Source organism: Halichoeres trimaculatus, unplaced genomic scaffold, assembly GCF_033239565.1.
Source record: "Halichoeres trimaculatus isolate MK-OKI-2021-1 unplaced genomic scaffold, fHalTri1.1 fHalTri1_scaffold_5, whole genome shotgun sequence".
Taxonomy (NCBI): domain Eukaryota; kingdom Metazoa; phylum Chordata; class Actinopteri; order Labriformes; family Labridae; genus Halichoeres; species Halichoeres trimaculatus.
The window spans coordinates 38,183,924-38,200,985 of NW_027437183.1; the positions used below are offsets into that span (position 1 = coordinate 38,183,924).

At 41.7% G+C, this 17,062-nt stretch overlaps 1 protein-coding gene across 1 annotated transcript in view; it reads left to right on the plus strand.

The window, feature by feature from the left end:
* nsmfb (NMDA receptor synaptonuclear signaling and neuronal migration factor b) overlaps positions 1 to 17,062 on the plus strand; it is a 64,130-nt gene that overhangs the window by 35,721 nt on the left and 11,347 nt on the right. Inside the window, exons 8-14 of the mRNA XM_074670657.1 lie at positions 151 to 240; positions 1,638 to 1,765; positions 1,887 to 1,970; positions 5,582 to 5,615; positions 5,875 to 5,945; positions 8,006 to 8,085; positions 8,843 to 8,945. Of these exons, the coding sequence (XP_074526758.1) occupies positions 151 to 240; positions 1,638 to 1,765; positions 1,887 to 1,970; positions 5,582 to 5,615; positions 5,875 to 5,945; positions 8,006 to 8,085; positions 8,843 to 8,945 (590 nt within the window). The remainder of the gene's footprint in view (positions 1 to 150; positions 241 to 1,637; positions 1,766 to 1,886; positions 1,971 to 5,581; positions 5,616 to 5,874; positions 5,946 to 8,005; positions 8,086 to 8,842; positions 8,946 to 17,062) is intronic.

Consider the following 17,062-nt stretch of genomic DNA (forward strand, 5'->3'; position numbering starts at 1 on the left):
CTTTAGCTTCATACTTCCAAATAATCCAATGCCATGTTTGCTGTGGTGGTTTGTGAATAGAGATTAGATTAGCTAATCCTCATTTGTGTCAATATTTTGAGAGAGGTCATAGATGTGAGAGGGTTACTCTACTCTCCTTTACTCCTCCAGCCTTCGCCGACCGCAGAGCCAAGAGCTTTAGTCGCTCATGGAGTGACCCCACCCCTGTCAAACCTGACTCCCTCCACGACTCCAGAGACAGTGAGTGGACTGGTTCTCAGTTACTTTTCACACAGAATACACAGTTAAAGCATATCTTTCCCTGAAGTGTTTTATTTTCTCAATTTTAGATTTTTTCAGAAACATAGACGTGTTGACCCTAGCAAACGACATGAATCGAGCAGCATAAAACAGTACGAACTTCATGATGGCCCAGAGCCTGTTTCCACCAAGCGTTATGATCAAACTTTTGAAAATTTGAAAAAGACAAAAAAATGCCTTTTTTATTTCAATTTTTTTTTACATTTTTAAATTTTCAAAATGTCTAATGTTTTTGCAAATTTAGTGCTATTTTTGCAAAATTTTTACTTTTTTTGCATTTTTAAATTTCAAACCTCTTTTCAATTTTTGCAAAATTTTGAAATTATATTCTTTAAGTTAAATTTCCACATTTTTTAAAATTCAAATGTAAGAAAAAAGTTTTTTTTTTTTTTAATCATTTTAAAATAAAAAATCTAAGACATCTTGTCCAATTTCATAGATTTATAAAGTTTGGATTATTTTTATGTAGATTTTAACTACGTATAGAATTTTAAACACTTTATATTCTTTGTTATAAAGATTTTGTGGCTCCAGAATGAATTCAATCAAGGTGAGCTGAAGCAAAATGGCTCCTATAAACGTAAAGGTTGCAGACCCTGGTCTTGACCGTCATGCAAATACAACAAAGATCTGTTTGTTAAGTGGTCCAGATGCTAGCTCACAGTCTTTTTAGTAGCCTTAAAGTGATCTGTCCCCCCAGCTCTCTCTGTAGAGATTGGAGGTGCTAACAGCTTTTCTGCACAATCAGACACAAAGGACAAAAAGCATCAAGGTGCAAATTAGATATTGATAGATGTGGAATATTATTTATATCTTTTCTCTAAGGTTTATCGTGTGTCAGCTCTGTGGATGTGGGGCGGTGTAATGTGAGGCTAATGTTGTGTCACCGGCTGTAACTGACTGTCATCTGCTCTAACTGAACTGACTCCAGACCAGACACACATCAAACACCAACCCTCCTGGTGTGTTTTGTGGTCATGTTGTGATTAGTTTGCTTTTTTTCTGCTTCTGCAGTGTTTTATTTTATTTTTGCCCCTATTTTTTTTTACATTTCCACTGTTAGCAGTTTCCCTCACGACCCGTTGTTCACTTGCCAGGTGTTTTAGTGTTGTAGCTACATGTGTGTAACTGACCACACGCACAGGGCTGGGATTTGTGTGTGTGTGAGTGTGTGTCCTGCTTTGTCTGGTCTGAAGTCTGTTCTATCCGCTCTGAATGAAAATAAAGTAACAGGTGCACCACTTTAAAATGGAGCACCCTTCTCTCTAATGCTGTTTGTGAGCCGTCCTTTTATCTGACTCTTTGTTCCTGTGTGTGTGTTTGTGTGTGTGTGTCAGGTGGTGAGCTCCAGTCCTCCTCAGGGACACTAGACGAGGGGCTGAATGAGGACACTGACTGGGGACATGAGAGAGAGATGGAGAGAGCAGCCTGTGAAGGAGAGGACTTCATTCCACCTAAAATCATTGTGAGCACTGAACCACGAGCTGTTGCTTTCACCACATTCAGCTGAATCTGGCAGAAAAACAGGACTTTCTCCGACCTGTTGGAGTGAAGCGTGTTAAAGTTTCTCCTCCTGTACTCCGCAGCTGATCTCCTCCAAGGTCCCAAAGGCAGAATATCTTCCCAACATCATCCGCAGGGACGACGCGTCCATCATCCCCATCCTTTATGTGAGTCACTGATTGGTCCACAGCACCCTGGCTTCAAGGTTAAAGTACACAAACTCTGTGGGAGGGCTGAGTCCTCCTAACACCACTCCAGTCTGTTATCATCAAACAAGGTGGAGCCTCACTGCGGTGCGAGGTGAAGCCTTGTGCTGATGGAATCAAGCATCCGACAAAGACACACAAACTTAAGGGCAAGCAAAGGGTAACCGTCATCAGTGATCAGCAGCAGTACAGTGGGAGAACTTACCAAGATTACGTCAGTGTGTCTGCAACATTTACAAAGAGGGTTGGAGAGAAAATGCAGGAGCAGGACTCTGCCCGGTGGACCAATCACAGAGGTTGTGGTCTCTGCATAGGCTGCAAACCAGGCTTTGAGTGTACAAGGCTTACGCCACTCTTTAGTGACATCCACACCCTGTGACTTCACTCTTTTATAAAGTTTGTAGCTCCAGAATCCTGTTGGTTAGGTCACATCCAGGGGGCCCAATAGTCCCAGACCCACCCACTTTTTCAACAGGCCCACCCTGAAGATTTCTTGAACTTATCTTTGAAAAAAAGAGTGCTTTTGTCATTGTTGTTTCACAACCCTTTTTGACTGTTGGGGAAAAATATTCACAAAAGTTGAACAGAGTTGTGCATCAGTTAGTCTTGTGTTATCCATGTGATACAGGCAGGACTAGAGAATTATTTTGGGAAAGACTGGTTAATGTTGCAGCTCCTACAGCCTATAAGACGGAGAGCTTTAGCAGTTACAGCCTGTCGGTGTGTTAGAGCGCCACTCTTTAGCCAGAACCATAGAGAGCTATTGTAGGTAGATCCATCCAACGAACAAAAACGTTACAAAAATGCCATCAAATATTAAAGGGGCAGTGAGGAGTTTCTAAATGATCTTGAAAAAGTCTTCCTCGTAGACTTATGCCTGATTATAATCCACATTTCAAAATGAGATTATCAGCGCCAATAAAGGTTCCTTGGCCTGAGCTGAGGGCACCTTCTAGCAGTGGTAGTACGTTTGTATTTCATCCGTTTCTTTCTTATTATTCCGTCCTGTCAACGAACACTAATTTGACCCCCTAAACATGCTCGAAAACTCACCAAAATTGGCACACACCTCAGGATTGCAGAAAAATTCGGAAAAAATATGACCCCGACATCCCATAATAAGCTGTCTAGTGCTAAAAAAAACACTCAAAAACACACTAAAATGGCCCTTACGTGAGCTAGGAATGTCGTAGAGAGATGAAACCAACACCAAAATGTTTTTCTCATTGAGACGCACAAAAGAGGTGTTTTTTGGCCTATCTTGCACAGGAAGCCGACAATTAGCCTTTTAAAATAAGAGTTTGCTGCATCTTTACCCTTTCTGCCAAGATTAACTTGGCCAAAACCACAAGTCCTATGGATTTGAAATTTGCTCACATGACAAACTAGACCCTGCTCTAAAAAAGTTGTTTGGGAAGTTGTTATTTCTGGCCCGGTTTTCAAATGGCGAGCCCTCAAAGTCGGTGACCCCTTTAGCTCCTTCCATGTAAACGGATGGTTAAGCAGCCTTAGGTGCAGCATTTGGGCTTCTTGACAAAAAAGTAAAAGTCGTACAGCTTTAAAAATGACATGGTTGAATTCCTGACAAAATTTCAATATCATATATCATATTTTTACACAGATTAGATCAATATTCTGGCCCACATGATGAGTACTTTGGTCATTTTGGGAATTTGATCCTCCCTCTGTCCTGCTGCATTTCTGTGATGATGTCACACACTAATTAGGAGTTCCATGCAGCTGGTCATGTGACTCAGCAGGGGAAATAATACATTGTATCAACTGTCATAGCACTAAGAGGGCCAGGAAGGGATGAAACTCTGACTGTGGAGGTAAAACAGGTATGACAGACCCGCGAGAGCATCAGAACTCATCCAGCACTGCTTCCACCTTTTTCTCCACACACTTGGTGAAAATTGTGCCATCTTTCAGCACTTCTTTCTTAAACCTTTTCTTTGAATCCTCGAAGCTCTGCAGCAGTTGTGTGATCATTTCAGGAACTCATGTGGAGTGGAGTGCAGCTGCTCTTGTGACTGAATGTAACTAATAATGACAAAAACAAGTAATAGCTTTTTTTTTTTTTAAATCCAACACCTATATTTCTGCTTTCCAGACCTCTCTGGGCACACTAAAATGGCCACCACAGCCAGTAGATTTTTACCTTTACTCTTTGATAGCTTTTCTCACCCCCTAAGCATGCTCAGCTTTAATATTACTTTGTAGCTTCTTTGTAGTTTCTAAATCAGGGTCGAGTAGGACCTGATTGAACTGCACCTCTAAGTCTCACTAACAGAACCACGCCGGCTGATGAAGTTTAGTAGAGAGAAGAGATCTGTGTGTTTCTCTGCTGAAAACGATTTCTGTGATTAATTTAGTAGTGATGGTGGACACTGGAGCCTAACTGTCAGAGAGAAAAAGGACAGAAGAGCAGAAGAAAGATGAACACAAGAGTGATGGAGCACGAGCTACAGGCTAAAACACAACTAAACGCTAAAAGGGCTAAACTATGCTAATGCTCATTCCAACCCACAGTCAGCAGTTATTCTGCATTGGTCTGTTCAAACTTGAGAGTCTATCAATAAAATGAAGAGTGAGGTTACGTTAGCTCTGATTGGTAGATGACTGGCAGGACATAACCAGGATTTTCTAACGTCACAGACATGTCTCAGAGTACCAGGCTGCCAGTAGAGCTAAATATAGACAGATACTAAACTACTTACAAACTGACAGTGTTAACTTGTTGTCACATTAGCCTACGGATATGTCGGAGCCCAGGGCTGCCAATAGCGCTACGTATAGCTGGCTACTACAATGTTTGCTTGTTGTCACATTTCAAACAACAGCACTATGTAACTGTACTGTTAAATACCTTACCTGATTGTGTTGTATCCAGTAAAGAGTTGACCTGACCAAAGTAAATTTGTTCCAGAAACAAACACACAACTGGTTTTAAGTCATGTTATTGCAACAGTGTGCATGAGACTCCAGGCCAGAAGGTGGCGAGGCAGTCCAGTTAAATCAGATCCTCCTCATAGCATCTTTAAATGGCAAAAAGCAACAATATCTGCTCTAAAACCACACATCTCAACCATAGTTAGCTGTTTTTATCAGTTTAAGTAGTGATCTACTAACATTTGTAATTTAAAGCACAGCCAAAGTTTGTTTGACCCACGCAAAACTGAAATCCTGGCTCCATCCCTGGTCACATCTACCATGGAAAGCATGTATGAAGGGATCACAGACACTCTGGTTGTCCATCGTGCAGAGTTCATTTCTCTGGAGTGAGTGAGGAGGAGCGATGTCAGTCATCCACTTGGAATAATGGGTCTCTGAAGCTGCACTCAGACTTATTGCAGTCTGACTTCAGTGCTCTGAAAGAGACTCTGCTCTCTCTGTGGTCAGATAAAACACAGGGGCTAACTGGAGCTTTGGACCTGGTGCTGCACAGAGATACGGTGTGATGAGTAAACCAGCGCCTGCTGAATGATGCTCCCATATCGAGTGTCAGTGAAATGACTGATATATAGAAAATCAGCACTTTGATGAAATGTTCTTTCTGTCTCCACGTACAGGACCATGAACACGCCACCTTCGATGACATACTCGGTGAGTATGCTTTGAGTGTGTGTCAAAGCAAAGATCTCAAGTGAAAATCACTCCCATGGTGTAAATATGGAAAAGATGAGGGTGGAATAAGTTTCAGCTTGCTGGCAGCAGAGATGACTCATTGTTTTTGTACTCGTGTGATTGCGTGTGCTTGTTTGTCTCTAGAGGGACAGCCAATTTATGTGCCTCACCATTACAGCTGAGTGCTGAAAGTGACACCTCTCCCTCTCTCCTCCCCTCTTTCCTTCCTGTCGCCCAGAGGAGATAGAGAAAAAGCTGACTGCTTACAGGAAAGGCTGTAAAATCTGGAACATGCTCATTTTTTGCCAGGTGAGTGACAGGAGTGACGGAGAACCAAAGTGACATTACTGGGTTACGTTCTCCTGCAGTAGGTTCAATTAGTGCGTCGGAGTGTTTGGCTGGAGAGCAGTGAGTTCATCATTATCTGTAATCATCATTATCAGCTGGGGATCTTCTGTTTCCAAAATTCTTTCTTAAAAAAACATACGCTGCCTGGCCCCCCAAAAAAAAGTCACCGGAAACATCGGCATTTAATCTAAAATGACCACTACTTGCCATCCAAACAATTAAAGCCGGAGCACCTGGGTAGCCTCCTCAAACTTAGGGCATCAAAAATGTGACGTTTATTTAATATTTATTCACACATTCACTATCCGTTAAGCTCCTTTCAGGATGGCTTCACTATCCATAACTTTGGCACAGCACTATATAAAACAGGACTCTTAGGCCTCGTTTACACGACAACGTTTCATCTGAAAACGCAAAAACGCAGTTAAAACAGTCTGCGTTTACACGGAGACGCTGATGAACAGAAAACGCTGTAGTGAGCATGCCAGGCCTGTAGGTGGTGCTTTAACTGTCTTGTCCAGAAGCCGCTTTTGGGAGATCTCCACCGAAGTAGAGTTGAGCCGGTCATCTGGTGTATTGAGGAATACTAAGTTAAAAAGTGAAGCAAAAGATGCACATTTTGTTAAAGACAGTCAGCAGATACAGCAGATTGAGCAGCACAAGCACAACACGGTAGTTCACAAGGATAGTAACAACGGTACTGTTGTCCTGTTGTATGTGCGCATGCATGCAGAGTCTGACGTCAGCGTTTCCACTGTAAACGCTGGCTTACTGTTTACACGGCAACGGTGTCAGGAGCGTTTCAGAAAAATCTCACTCTGGAGGCCGTTTTCAAAAGTTTGGGTTTTAGGTTGGCTGAAACATCGTTTCCGTGTAAATGCGAGGCTGAAACACAACAAAACTTTTGTGTTTCACCCTAAAACCGTTGACGTGTAAACAGCCCCTTACTGTGGCCACAAACACACACGTCTCTCAGTCTCTCGTTCTGCATCATTTGATGCAGGTGCTCGGCTCAGTGCTCAGTGCTACTTGCCACAGGTGCGTGGGAAATCCCACTATTATCATCAACCCTTAGAACAGCATGAACAAATCAACACAGATGTTGCTTTACCACATTTTAGCATCTAATTTCAAAAAAACAATAATGACTTTTAAAAATGACGAAGATCCAGAATTCAGCTTAAGAAACTTTATTTATAGATCTACATAGTACAACAATTAATGAACATCATAACACTTAATGGCAAGATCAGCCCCAACTTCTCTGACAGCCTGCAGAAAAAAAGGAGAAAAAACAAGAAGGCCATGAGCACATTGTGTACGTTTCACCATTTAAACCATATGTCAAACTCATGGCCTGACGGTTGGGATCATTATAAAGTTAATGGTTAAAGTTAAGTTATATTGCAGATTTATATGAAACAATGACTTATCTAAAACTGTGAATTTAACTGAAAGTTGATGAGTTTACACCTCCGACAGCAGCCAGTGTCGATACTCACCCCTAACACCAGCTGTATCTTGTGGTACTCTGTGAATGTCATAGCTGTTAACTCGTTAGCTTGTCGACTAGGTTTACTTTTAATACTAGTCTAAAGCTGGCAGCTGGGATATGGGCTCTTACCTGGTACACGCTGGTTTGTTCCTAACTCATGACTTCATTTCCTGTGACAACAGTGTCACACTGAAGAAGAGCTATTGGGCATGTACAACTTTCAACAAGGGTCTACTGCTGAAGATTTTTGCGCCCACAACGGAAAACACATCACCGCACACAGATTAATAAAGCAACTTTATTCATTGTCAAGTCTATATTATCTATGTAGCTCATTTAAAAACATACACACATACAGCTTAGAGTTTTATTTTTTATTCATTTATGTATTTTTTCTTACTCAAGGTAATGTTGTGGGTGGTGGGGCGCCCTCTTTTGGCCAGGTGCCACTGGTTGAAGCAGATGTGAAACTGAATGCAGTGAACCTTTATTTCAACATGAGCTTAATGCCCACATCTCTCCACAGGGAGGTCCAGGACATCTGTACCTGCTGAAAAATAAAGTTGCCACGTTTGCAAAAGTGGAGAAAGAAGATGACATGATACAGTAAGAGTCACTTTTCATTTTGCAACCCAAGAAGATGGTTTCCTTTTTAGGACGTTTTAATCAGACTGACATTTCAATAAATAGTAAAAGAAGGCAGCCATAGGAGGGACTCAGAAAAACTGATTGACATTAACAGAAGTCAGCAGTGCTAAATATGACCACGCTCTAACACAGGCACAGAGATGACTCACACAGACGCTCATATCTGCTGAGGGCTTCTGTGGAAAACATCAGATTCAAGACGGTTTCTTTTGTGTGTGTGTGTGTGTGTGTGTGTGTGTGTGTGTGTGTGTGTGTGTGTGTGTGTGTGTGTGTGTGTGTGTGTGTGTGTGTGTGTGTTTAGGGAATGAGTCACTCCACAGCATCATTAGGAACACCAACAAAGCCCTCTGTGGTTTTTATGTCAGAGCATACAGTGGGTGATAATCAGTGCAGCAGAGGAACGTCCACTACGACAGAAACAGCATCTCAAAATGTGCTAGGAGTGAGATGGATTTTATTTACTACCAAAACACTTGACATTTTTTCTTTTTGATCCGAATTAACACCCGTCAGGTGTAAGAAACATGAGCAGTAAGAGGAGAAATAGAACACTGACACTGTGCTGCGTGGATGTGGATGTTGATGTGATATGAATTAACTTCCATAAACTGTCTCACAGCTGTGTTTAGAGCTGTGTGTGCCCTTTGAGAACTCGCCATCGTTTACTATAAGTGTTGTTTGTGAGCTGAGCATCTTGCCTCCTCTGTGCATGCAGGTTTTGGCGGCGGCTCGGTAAGCTGATGAGTAAACTGAACCCAGAGCCCAACCTCATCCACATCATGGGCTGCTACGTGCTGGGCAGCGCTAATGGCGAAAAGGTACTTTCCTTTGTGTTTTCAGTCACTGGGAGCCTTAAAATCAACCAATTAGGGCAGAAGTTGTCTTGAAATGTCTGCACGTGTAAGCAGTTTGCTAACTCATCATCCCAAATGTGCACACAGATGCTCACAGCCATATGCTATGATAGCAGCATGCAGATGCATCGTTTACACAAGCTGTCGATGGTCTTGTACTACTGTTAGAGTCTTACAGTGTCTCGGGAGGTGGTGTTAGGGCACTGATTGCATATGCATGGTATAATAATGACAGAGCAGGCGGTTTGTGTGCCGCGAACGATAAAATAAAACATGATATTCACTGGCTTCTTCTCCCGCTCCCCTGCAACGACCCCTCCACCCACACAGAGACAGATGCACTCTAGCTATATGTACACACACACACACACACACACACACACACACACACACACACACACACACACACACACACACACACACACACACACACACACACACACACACACACACACACACACACACCAGCTCTTGCACACAAACCTGCCCACACACTAAAATGTTCATACTCTCACGTGCAGCCTCTTCTTGAACTGCTCTACAACTGCTTCTCATGGTTACTGGCTGCTGGAGAAGTCACTGTGCTTTGAAGTGAGTCAGAAGTATTGACAGGATAAAGGTTATTTATTGTTCAGTGTATATATTTACCACTTGGCCTAAATGATAATAAGGAGTTCTTCACACAGTCTAAAATGGGAATGAAAGGGTGTATGATAAACTGCAATATAATGTGCTACAGTACACTATATAACATATTAACATTTCTTTGACATTTGGTCAATTGCTAGGCGCTGCCCAAGCAGCTGCCTGTTGCAGCAGCTCTCTCGTCTTTGCCAGTTTCTTGTAATTTCTTCGTCTCTTTTTTGTCATCTTTGTATTTGGAGTGGATCATCACTTTGTATGGTTCATTGTCGGTTACGGACACCAAACTTTTTGTGGCTTCGGCGATATTTTTTACTACTTTTCTCCTGTGTTTGTCTGGAGATCCTACATGTAACCATGGCTGCATTGTTTACATGTGAAATTAACTGTTAGCAGCCTGTAGCATGTCAATGCTAACTAGTGTAGGGCTTGATGATTTCCCTCGAGCTGAGGAGGAGGAGGTGAGGACGACGTGCTGGTTCTCGGTTGTGAGCTGGGAGGTGACGACGTGGACCTGTCCTTCCATCCATCGTTGTTGGGAACGTGGGATCTAGCCCCGGGGGATGGACGAGCTAGCTGTGCTAACCCAGCGGCATCGTGCTGTTCACGGACGTGGCTGACGGAGCTGACATCGGACGCCGGCCACACATGTGAAGAGCTTCACCTGCTGTGAGCAGACAGGATCCAGGAGACAGAGACTGAACAGACTGCTGGGGAGGCTCAGTCCTGGACCCTGAGGAGGTGGAGACTGGCTGGGCTGGAGAGTGGTGGACGGGATGTCATCATCTATTTTCTTATGGACCTTTTTGCACTTTCTATACTCTTTCTTACTTTTGTTTTCTTAAATGCTGCGGTGACTCCTGAATTTCCCCTCGGGGAAAAATAAAGTATTTTCTATTTCTATTTCTATTTCTATAACATAAAATAACAAAACATAACTTGACGTAACAAAGTAAAGCATAAAATAAAATGAAATAAAATGAAGTAATGCAACTGAACAGAAAATAATATAATATATAACGAAGACATAAAGTAACAAAACATAGCGTAACATAACATAACATAACATAACATAACATAACATAACATAACATAACATAACATAACATAACATAACATAACATAACATAAGATAACATAACATAACATAACATAACATTAAATAGTATTACATAACATAAAATAGCATAACAAAACATAACAAAAAAATAACATAACATAACATAACATAACACAGCATAACATAACATACATTATATTGTTTTATTATTCTATATTTTTATTATTTTATCATATTATTGTGGATGGCTAGAGCCTATCCCAGTTGTCATTGGGCCAGAGGCGGGGTACACCCTGGACTGGTCGCCAGTCAATCACAGGGCTGACACAGACAGACATACAACCCTTCACACATGCTCACACCTGTGGGCAATTTAGAGTGTTTAATCAACCTGGTGAGCATGTTTTTGGACTGTGGGGTGAAGCCAGAGGACCCGGAGAGAAACCACACATGCACGGGAAGAACATGCAAACTCCACACAGAAAGGCACACCGGCCAAGCTGGGAATCAAACCGGTGACCTTTTAGCTGTGAGGCTGCAGCGCTACCCATTGCGCCAGCGTAAAAGCACAAACCAATAAGTTTAACTTCACATGTGTCAAGTTTCCAAACACAAAGGACATACTATTAATGGATAGAAACCACATTAATTTCTGTTAGCAAAAAGCGCATGATGGACTGCAATTTATAAATTAAAAATCAATGATTTGGTTAACTTTATTTATTTTGAACATTTCTTTGTTTGATTCATGTTTTTATAAAGACATTTCAAAAACATGCACATTTTAAAAGCACACACTTTAATATCTAAAGAGCCTTTATTTGGTGTAGTTATGAAAGCTACTGAAAAAAATGTCTTAACCCTAGCTTACGTTTTATAAAAAACATCCATGTTGCTGTGATGGTCACTGTGGCATTTGGCGTCTGCTCCTCCTGATGCTGTGAGAGTCACATGATGAGGGGGAGAAATGAAAAGGGCTTATCCACTGCATTTAACAGAGATCCCCCTGCTGCTGCCTGTGCGCTCTTCTGCTGGCTCAGCTGGAGAGTCTCTAATAATAGACTGACTGACTGAGCTTCCTTCAGATGACGCTCCACTCCACCCAGCTTCTTTCTCCACTGTATGGCTGCTGTCAGCCAGCACCGCCAGGTCAACCAGAGGAGAAGAGGAGATCTCTGTGAATCAGGCTGATGGTCACAGTTCTGGGGTTTTGAAAACACCTGTGGATTGACAGGTGTAGGGTCAGAAGTGCTAACGGTTACTCATTCCCACTAGCAGTGAAACTGTTCAGCAAACACCACATCTTTACTCAGGATTCTCAGTTTAATCTCCTCTTTGAAGCAGTCATGGCTTACAGGAAGCAGGTGTTCAGCTTTAAAAAAGATTTTTTTTTTAATAAGTTGAAAACATAAGCATGGTGCTTTTTAAAGACTGAATGTAGGGTTGTTGTTGTTTTTTTTTAAGCTATAATTTAAAGAATACTGGCTGAATATTCTGTTTTGCTATCCTGGTTTTGGTCTTACCAGAGTGATATTGTTGGATGTCTGATGTCAAAAATATAAGGGTTGTGGTCAGTCACAGGACACATGGCCAAGTGTGACACATTCAATCCATCTTTGCCAAGAGTGTGTCTCTGTTAGTTCAAAGCTACAGGATTTACTCTGAATCATTCAGCACAACGTTTGATAAGGTTATAAATCTAAGCTCCAGAAGCTAACGTTAGTTTAACTAGAGCCCTTTGGACAACAGCTAACAATGAACAAAAACTAGAACAAAACAGGCCAACGAACTCCCTACAAACAAAGAGACATAATGAACAACTCAGCTTGCAGCTAACATTAAGCTGACTTAAGCTAAGGTTAGAGAAAATCCCCAAAAGATCCATCAGACTGCAGTGGTGGTTCCAGTGTTAAAGATAACTTAATATTTCTTTACAGCAGAGTCACAATCTGCTGCCTCAAATACAATGACATTTTATATTAGAACAGATGGAGACATCCTTCTTCATTTGTTTCACACAGAGCTGATGTTGTGCTCTACTGCACAACTTTAACCAAAGAACACACTTTTCTCTGTTCAAATGTGTCTTAGGAAAAGGTTAAAAACACACCCCGTCACACCCAGCCTCTCAGGATACCTTGAGCTGGATTTGCATGTACTCTATGAACACGATTTGACAATTTTTCAACTTCAAATCTCAAAAAAACAAAAAAAAAAAAAAAAAAAAAAAAAACAAAACAAAACAAAAAACCCTCATAAAACCAAGCAAAAACTGATTTTCTGCATTTTAATGGATGTCCAGACTGGCTCAGTGTATGGGAACAGCTTCACATACTGTGACTTAACCATAAGTCAACTGAAGTAGCTCTGCATTATTTAAGGTTTCTGCTCCAGTCTCTTTCCCACTGAAATGTGAACAATCAGAGATCTGCAACCCACCAAACACAACACAGGTGTGACAATAGCCTGACAAGAAGCTCATCCACCAACACAGAGCTGAATTCAACCACAGTTTGAAATAAATGTTTGGTGATACAGCTAGCTCAGCTGAGCTGTCATAGTTGACAGAGCCTGATAGAGTTCATACATTAATGAAGTAACTTTAAATATGCCTGACACATTTAGCAAGGCAGATTCAAAGAGGTTTTTCAATGATAATAACAAAAGTAAGATGAGGTCAGGTTTCTAAAGAGCACAGAATGAAATGATGGGATAATGTTTTTCATGCATCAGTGACATGTAATGACTTGCTCACAGATACCTGCTGACAGCTTGTTTTCTTGGCTCACCTCATCTTGAGGAGTCATGCTTCAGTGACAAACTGTCCCTTTAAAGCCTCAGGGTAACGTCCAGGACCAGAGCAGGCCAGATCAGCATTACACGCATTCTCTGCTCAGTTTGTGACCTTATACCTCAAATTACCCACCCCAAATTCAGTCCTGACAACCAGTACCGCCTGCTAATCCAATGCACTGACAGTCTGAGCGGAGAGAAGACAGCCCAGGATCTGCTGACTAAAGCCGATAAGACACCCCTCTTCTCCACACTTGTTTATTTATGGGCCTCTTTCTTCCTCTGTATGTCAGGAGATATAAAATGAAATCAGACAGGCACCCTGCAGCCGACCTCACGATGGCACAAGACTTCAGGAAGTGATGCAGCCTGGTCAGAATGTGCTTTGACTCACAGGCTCTGCTTTGTGTCAGGGTCTGAGGTCCGCCTGACAGAATTCTGCCAGTTGCTGATCATCATCCCTCACTACCTCAGTGTTGGCACAAGACTAATTCAGTTTGATGCCCAAAATCTTTGATTGTAATGAGTAAGGTGAGGAACATGCCCACAGAAGCAGAAACTACTCCATCAGTCCAAATATAAGACCATGCCCTGGTCCATGTGATCCGTTTCTCACGAACTCTGTGAATAGGTTTTGGTGAGTATTTTGCATTGAAACCCTTAAAAGTCATAATTAAAAATGTTCTATTTTCTCTGTACTCCTGAAACAATAACTCTGGTTTTCTCAGGAAAATACAGGTTTTATCAGATGAAAATAAAGCTGGTTTTCCTGAGATAACAAAATCCTTTTCAGACCATCTTAAAATAGAATCAAACCCAAGGTGACATGGGAATTATTATTTTGTTATTTATTTTGACGAGGGTTTCTGTATTCTCCAGTGGACCTGTGCTAATGAGAACATTTCTTGTGATCACAAGATGTAATTGCATTCTCATGAGAATCATGATTGCAAGAATTTTCGATCAGAAACACGGATGAGTATCTGTTGTTTTCTGTGTATGTCACCTTCAGGGCTCCATAGATTATCCTATTATCCTGAAAAAAAACCAAGATTTATTACCCTGCGTTAATGAGAAAAATAATTCCAGATCTCAAGGAAAAACTGAACCTTACCTTGGGAAATAAACAAGAGCAAAGAAGTGAAATTTCTGGGGAGAACTGTTAAAATGTTTAAGTTCCTGTGAGCAGAAGAAAGCTCAACAGGAGAGAGATAGAGCCTGAGCTAAAGGCTAAAACACAAGCTAAAGGATTAAACAGGGGCTAAAGGCTAAAGCAGGGGCTAAAACTAAAACAGGGGCTAAAAGCTAAAACACGGGCTAAAGACTTAAACACAGGCTAAAGGCTAAAACACAAACTAATGGCTAAAACACGGTCTAAAGGCTAAAACACAGGCTAAAGGCTAAAACACAGGCTAAAGGCTAAAACACAAACTAATGGCTAAAACACGGTCTAAAGGCTAAAGCCCCGTTCACAAGACATTTCACCCCAAAACGCAAAATACCGGGTGAAAAAATCTGTGTTTACACTGAAAGACTGAGGGACTGAAAATGCTGCAGTAAGCACGCCAGGCCTGTAGTTGGCGCCATAACTGTGATCCAGAAGCGGCTTTTTGTAGATTTCCATTGAAGTAGCTGATCATCTTGGATGCGTCTCAAAGCGATAATTTCATGCCTCCTCTCTCCTCTCTCCTCTGTGGCACCAGAAAGTACTTTCTGAGTTGTTATTTTGAAGACTGTCCCAAAGCCATCATTGTGCTCGGAGGAGAGCGAAGAGAGGAGACTGATCAGAGGAGCTGGCTTTGAGGAAGTCTTTTCACTGACAGACACGCCCCCACATGGGATATCACTCACTGATTAGACGCTGCAGTGGGTCAAACTTCTCTACATGAAACTTCACATCAACAGAGTTTAATGAGAGAGACAACAAGCTAAAAACAGGCAGTGAGGATCATTCAGAAACGGGTTATAGAGCTGGGATTGAAAAGTCTTTGTTGTGAGTTTAAAGCACAAAATACTGAACACAACCATCATCAAATCAGTATAACAGAGGATTAATACTATTAACTGAAATCTAATAAATAATATCTTCCTGAGACACAACAAACCAGGTTATATCAATAAGTTTCAGAGTTCACCATCAAGGCATTTTCTACAGCAAATAAGACAAAAACACTTGATAAGATTATGGTTTTCTGCGGTGTACTTTCTAGAAATTTCTCTACAGAAAAAAATGAAAATGTTTAAGCTCTTTGAGGAAAAAGTAGAAATACAGTTGGTCTCTTTATTATTTTGTAATGTTATACATTTTAAGAAGCAAAGACCAAACAGTTGTTGACTAACCTTTTATCAGAGCTCATTTCATTTCATGAACAGCTCAGCAAGGAATGATCGCACACAAGACTCAACCCCAACTGTGTTTGATTATAAAAAACCAACACAGTATTTCTGTTTTTAAACTGTTTCAAAGGAACTAACCCAGATGCATCAGGAACCATACATCCTTATACAAATAATGCACTGCAAAGCCCTTTGGGTATCAAACCCGTGAATGTCACCTGGCTCTGAGGCTGAATGTGAGATGGCACACCAGCTGGCACTCGACCAGACCCCAGGGAGTGAGAGCAGGGCTGGGAAGGGCAGGCTGGGACAAGGAGGCAGTGAAAGTGTGCAGGGTGCCAGAGGCTGGAGCATGATGGGGTCTGACAGTTCTCCAGATGCACAAATCAACACGTGTTGTAGAGACACGCAAGAGGTGTGTTCAAAGGTCAGGGTGGTGTTGAATCTGAAGATCCCTTCAGAAGAATAAATGAAACATGACATCGCAGTAAAGCTGCTCATTTACTGTGTCACACAGCAAAGACTGACGTCTTCTTATCTCCATCATTAAGGATCTCATCAGGTTATTAACGTGGCTTTAAATATGCTGCAGCCAGCAGAGAGGATCTCACAGAGTCACCCTCCAGTCCTGAACGGAGATTCAAATGTTCAGTTTGAAGAGTCTCACAGGCAGCCAAGAGGAGCCAGAGCTCAGACCCGTCAGACTGTGAGAGCTCCAGTCCCTATTATACATTTTCTGCACAGGGTCCGTGTCTTTGGACTGTTGTTTCCAAGTTTTGTCTCATGAACTGTTTGTGAGCTGCAGCTAGTTTTAAGGAGCCAGGAATGAGGGGCCTGCACATGAGCTTTACACCTGCTGATATGACCTGTCCTGGTCCACAGGTGGTGGCTGTGAGTTGTCAGTAACAGGTAAATCAAAGCATACTCAGTGCTTTTTGTAGTTTTTTTAAGTGGATCAGCCACCTGGGAAATATGTTCAGTTATGTTCAGAAAGACTCGACAGTGGTTGTAACTGTTGTTTGTAAGTATGTATCTATTAAGAGGATTACAGTACTGAGGTGTAAATCAAAAAGGAGCTTTACAGCCAGTGGAGATACATCACTTTGGTCATCAGAACAAAGAGTCAAAGCTCTCTGGTGTTGGCCTTAGCTTTAAACCTAAAGGTTAAATCTGGTTTACAGGGCTATGTCTGTAGACTCATCAGTCTGTAGATTGTCCCCCATGACATGAGTTGAGTTTAGTTTAACTC